Source organism: Branchiostoma belcheri, unplaced genomic scaffold, assembly GCF_001625305.1.
Source record: "Branchiostoma belcheri isolate BF01 breed outbred unplaced genomic scaffold, Haploidv18h27 scaffold12, whole genome shotgun sequence".
Classification (NCBI taxonomy): domain Eukaryota; kingdom Metazoa; phylum Chordata; class Leptocardii; order Amphioxiformes; family Branchiostomatidae; genus Branchiostoma; species Branchiostoma belcheri.
The window spans coordinates 1,011,360-1,017,132 of NW_017802602.1; the positions used below are offsets into that span (position 1 = coordinate 1,011,360).

Below are 5,773 nucleotides of genomic sequence, written 5' to 3' on the forward strand. Positions count from 1 at the left end.
TGTGACAACGAGTGCTTCAATGTCTGCAAGATACACAAGTACCAACTATGTAGTCTCTACCAGACTAACTACGCTGGCTATATATATGAGAATATTTGCCAGGGAAGTTTGGCTGCCTTGTAGGTTTGACTCGCCAAAGCTACTAGTACCTCCCCGCGGCCGGACTCCCTTGGCCAATTTTACTCTCTTTTTTGTCGTATTCTACGATCTGTATTCCCGTAGAAAGGCCTGGTGGAGGCTACGAACTATGGGACACACACTTACACGGTATACCCTGTCGTGCCATATAGTAAACAAAATGTTAGTAGCCAGTAGTCGCTCCTATTTCTGAAGACATAGTTGGAAATCCATATGTTGTATTTGCGTTAAAGGCTGTACAGAAAAATGTACATATAGACGTGGTGAAACATTGTAGCGGCTTTAAGGTTCTACAGTCTGAAATAGAGACGAATAACGCCGCCACAGTTATCAGTCTCGTAAACGGTCGATGCCATTTTAAACAGTCGATGCCATTTGAAACGGTCGATGCCATATCGCAGAACGGCAAACTATAAGTGTATCAGACAGAACGGTCCATCCACACCGTCATGTTTCGTGGCGTAGAGGGTATACGTAGGGTATAGGTCAGGGTTTTATAGCTATGCTTTTTGATCCGGGTTCGAGCCCGAGCTTTTGATTTTCCCACTAATACCTTTATTCTTCATGATTCTCCCTTACATTTGCAATTCGAATGTTGCGTTTTATACGTTTTTTTACCTAAAAAAAGTTATGATACGCTCGGACATGGCATCGAAAGACGACGCCGACCGTTCTGAAAGGAGACGACCGTTTGCGAGACGGAAATTTGCAACGCCGCAATCCTCTGACAATCGTGACAACGCCAAATGTCCTGTGACTGTGCATAGTTGTAAAGTATAGATGTACAGATATACACTAGAGCTGAGTGGTATACATACATACATACATATATATGATGTACATTGTGTAATGGCAAAATACCATTCATTAGAATACTTGTAGTTTGTACCGAAAACCAGCCCTTGCCGAAACTCAGTGTAAATCCTACAGAGAAGCTTCTGATAGTAGTATAACTAGTTACGATGTACAGTTACCTTACTGTTCAATATCTTGGTTATTTTTATTGTCTTCATCAACTGCAGTAATGAATCGAGTGACAGTCTACCACAGCTCTGATGTAAGCCATTGTGTGAAGCATCGTTATTACGTAACGTAATAAATGCTACAGTACCATCTTCTCAGTCTTGTCATCATTGCACGTTGCAGTACCCTCATGTCTATATATTGGTGTATAAAAATTAGACACTCTCTCTGAAGCAGGTTTAAACTGTTATTTGTACGACAGTTTAAACCAGACTGCGTCAGATGCACTTTTAAAGTGAAAGAGACACAACTGAACTTTTAAGGTGAAAGAGAAACCATGATTTTTGTTTTTACATCCAAAGTGTACACATACAATATACGCATCCAGGACGCGCAAAATTTATCATTTTCAGGTTGTGCAGTCATCATCATCATCAGCCCTCCTCTAAAAAGGTGTGTCAAACATTAGTATGAGTTGGACCTTGTTTTACTTTGTTAGCCTTATACTTTGCATGTCTGTATTTGTTTTGATACGCTTTTGTAATGTTCGTTGTTTCGTTGACAACACGTACATAAACCATGAGGTCGAGCATGTCGTCATCTTGTTTTGTTCATCAAATTTTTTAATAAAAAAAACAAAGTTGTGACCTCCCCTCAAGGGCTGAGTTGACAGGCCTTACTCTGCTGTCCCTACAGTACCCCCTGGATGTTCTGCTGCAGTACCAACCAAAGCCGCCAGGTAGCCCAAAATCTAATCATTTCTAGGTCTCTTCAAGACCTACTAACCTACCAAGTTTCATGACAATGTATATTAAGCTTGTTCAGTAATGCTGTTCACAGCCAAACAGACAGACGGACAATCACTACTGAAAACATAACCTTCTTGTCGAAGATAAAGAAATAACGTACTAGTATAGCAATAATACATAATGATCCAGGCAGCAAATCATCATAATATATAATAAAAAAGAAAGTCAACTTAAAGCTAGCTAAGATAACAGAAAGTGGCTTTGCATTTCTATGTGAAGTCGTGAAGCCGCTTCTCATCAAGGGCTGAGTTGACAGGCCCTGCTCTGCTGGCCCTTCCCGGGACTGTCCCTACAGTCGCCCTCATAGTGCGGGGAGGGGGTGGAGCACTTCCGGGTCCGGCGGGTCTGTCCGTCCGCGCAGTCCGTCCAGGTGGACCAGCCGTCCCACCGGCCGTACGCTGCGGGGCAGGAGGGAGGTGTTGTGTACAGAACCGTACTTTATCCAGAAAAAGTGCTTTATCTAGAACCGTGCTTTATCCAGCACCGTGCTTTATCCAGAACCGTGCTTTATCCAGCACCGTGCTTTATCCAGCACCGTGCTTTATCCAGAACCGTGCTTTATCCAGCACCGTGCTTTATCCAGAACCGTGCTTTATCCAGAAACTGTGCTTTATCCAGAACAGCACTTTATCCAGAACCATGCTTTATCCAGAAATATGCTTTATCCAGAACTGTACTTTATTAAGAAACATGCTCAGGCACGGTCCATTCGGTATCCAGAATCGTACTTTGATTCATTAAGAAACCGTGCTTTATACAGGGCCATGGTCAGGCACGGTTCTAGATAGTCCACGCGTATCCAAAACAATGCCTGGGGCAAATCTACGTTCTTGGATACGCGAAGACTGGTAATGAGCCCTGGAAGATTAGCACTAATGGGCTAAAGGGTATCGTATTAAACTGAATAAACTGAAACTATCCAGAACCGTGCCTGATCCTAACCCAAACCTGGGTTCCAGTCAGGAATAGAACTAGTCGTTCAACAGATTTTAAAAAGTTGAACTTACGAATACAGCGTACGAAGGCCAGGTTGCTTGCGTCACACAGCTCGTCAGCCAATGAGGAGTCCTCCTCGTGTTCGCACATGCCCAGTAGCGGCTCCTCTCCGCTGCACTTGTACTCGCCCTTCATGACCTCTGACCCCGGCGGAGGGTGGTAGTGATCACCTGACATCCTCAGGTCTGATTGACAAGAAGGAAAAGGAAAGGCGTTTGGATGACTGTGTTCTACTGACTGGCACACATGAATGAATGAATGAAAGTTTACTATGTGTCTAGAGACAAAGTCACCCATATTGGCTTATAAGACACCAGGATCAGAGGTATAGAGTGAATTCGTGAGTAAAATATTAACATAGCCTTGCTCAGGCACAGTTCTGGATAGTCCACGCGTATCCAGAACTGTGCCTCGGACAAATCTACGTTCTTTGCAATCTCCAAGCAGATTCTGTGGGGCAAGGGGTCGGCTGTAACGATTTGGGTGTCTGTTACGATTTGGGTGGCGTATTAGATACTTCCTGGCCAATTGAATACTGTCTTGACAAGTTGATACTGTATTGCAGCCACCATGAGAATCTGCTTGGAGATTAGTTCTTTGATACGGGAAAACATCCAGAACCATGCCTGATGCTAACCCAGTCCCATTTAGACATAGATCAATATATTCGAAGTTCTGGGTGTAATAAATTTGGTTATAAACGATGGTGTAAGACCGGGCAAGGTTTTTAAGCACGTCTGAGATTTGTTGTCCATACATTTGATTAGCTTATAAAAGTCCCCCCCCCCATCCCAGAATTCAGAAGTTTGCATCGGAGTCCCTATCTCCAAACGGAGTGACCCGGGTTCGAACCCTACCTTGTCACTGATCTTGTGCCCTTGGAAAAGCTTTGCACGACTTTCCTCACTTCACCCAGGTGAAAATAAGTATGCCAGAATGATCATTATCATGTCGTGGGCATTAAAAGGAAAACCAAAACCAAACCCCACCGCGTACCGTGCATCATGACCTGGTAGATTTCCTTCCCCGACAGTTTCCTGTCCCAGAAGCGGAGTTCGTCCAGTACAGCGTGACCCGACACGCCCTTCACCGTGTCCTTATTGTTGGGAGCTCCGATAGCGAGAGCCGTGTATCTGTCATACTGGAGACACGGAAGAAAGGAAGGATCAATGAAGCAACAGCGGTGTACAAATGTATTTGTCACACTGGAAGCACGGAAAAAATCCTTTGTTGAATCCTTGTTGTTGGGAGCTCCGATAGCGAGAGCCGTGTATCTGTCATACTGGAGACACGGGGAAAAAAGAGAAAAAAGAATTTCAACTATATTGTCAAATTACAAGACATGTACACGCATCTTATTATCTTTCTCCGCCCTTATGTTGAATGTAAAAAGACGTATAAACGTCCCCCCGTCCTTGTTGTTGGGAGCTCCGATAGCGAGAGCCGTGTATCTGTCGTACTGGAGACACGGAAGAAAAAGAGAAAAAAAGAATTTCAACTATATCGTCAAATCACAAGGAAGGCATTTTGTTATCTGTCTCCGTCCTTATGTTGAATGTAAAAAGACATACAGACGTCCCCTGCCCTTGTTGTTGGGAGCCCCGATAGCGAGAGCCGTGTATCTGTCATACTGGAGACACGGAAGAAAAGAAGGATCAATGAAGCAACAGCGGTGTACAAATGTATTTGTCACACTGGAAGCACGGAAAAAATCCTTTGTCGAATCCTTGTTGTTGGGAGCTCCTATAGTGAGAGCGGTGTATCTGTCATACTTGAGAAGTAAGAAAGAAGGAAAGAATTTCAATTTTATTGTCAAATCACAAGGAAGGCATTTTTACCGTGGCCGACAAGAACAAAATTTTACACCGCAACTTTTGGTGTTTTACACCGCAACTTTTGGTGTTTTACACTGCAACTTTTGCTGTGTTTTACACTGCAACTTTTGGTGTTTTACACTGCAACTTTTGCTGTGTTTTACACTGCAACTTTTGCTGTGTTTTACACTGCAACTTTTGCTGTGTGGAAAACTTACACCCCTCCCCTTTTATAATGGACGGTCCCCTGTCAGGTCAAAGGTGACAACGATGGCATGCAAACTACGTCGACTGAGTTATCCTTTTCGTGCATAAGTTTTTTAGAGGAAAAGCTTGGCTACGTTGTGACGTTAGTTTTTTTCTAAAGGTTTTTCTAGCTTTGGCCTATAGATCGGGATAAATTTAAAATGTTTCGACCAGGTCCAGTGATTACAAATTATGTTGCTATCTAGTGAATGTTGGTAACGTTTGCACCGCTACGTGTTGATGTCGACGCATGGTATGATAGAAATGATGTCTGTCTGAAGGCGTAAATATGTAATTAGCTTAAACTATCGTGGCATGATGTCATAAACGCTTGCATGCGGCGATATTCGTCTTCCACGTTTCCCCGCCTTTGAGTCACGTGACAAGGTCGCTAATAATTTGATGAGTAAATATTGGGCCTATGGGAGTCAAATGTGGCACCACTTGGTACTATGAAGCAATAAAGACTTATTTTCAATTATGAAGTGTTGACTCTTGACTCAGGTAAGTTATCGATCATTAGGGAACAATACGAGCGATCGCCATGACGTCACCGTAGGCAAAAAGTGAGTGCCAGTTGGCTGATTTGCCTACCAAGAATTTGCATATGTCTTCAAATAATTTGCATGCGTATAATGTAAACAAAAACAGCGATCGCTCGTATACAAATGTAGCCTAGACACTGTGACTCTCAGGCCGCCGCCATCTTTGTCACCTTTGACCTGACAGGGGGACCGTCCATTATAAAAGGGGAGGGGTGTAAGTTTTCCACACAGCAAAAAGTTGCAGTATAAAAACACAGCAAAA

The 5,773-nt window shown here is 43.4% G+C and overlaps 1 protein-coding gene across 1 annotated transcript in view; it reads right to left on the minus strand.

Annotated features, from left to right (window-relative positions):
* Nucleotides 1-2,147: 2,147 nt before the first annotated feature.
* Nucleotides 2,148-5,773, minus strand: part of LOC109462743 — a 13,053-nt gene continuing 9,427 nt past the window's right edge. Inside the window, exons 11-13 of the mRNA XM_019759316.1 lie at nt 3,903-4,047; nt 2,918-3,091; nt 2,148-2,308 (exon numbers count right to left, since the gene is read on the minus strand). Of these exons, the coding sequence (XP_019614875.1) occupies nt 2,148-2,308; nt 2,918-3,091; nt 3,903-4,047 (480 nt within the window). The remainder of the gene's footprint in view (nt 2,309-2,917; nt 3,092-3,902; nt 4,048-5,773) is intronic.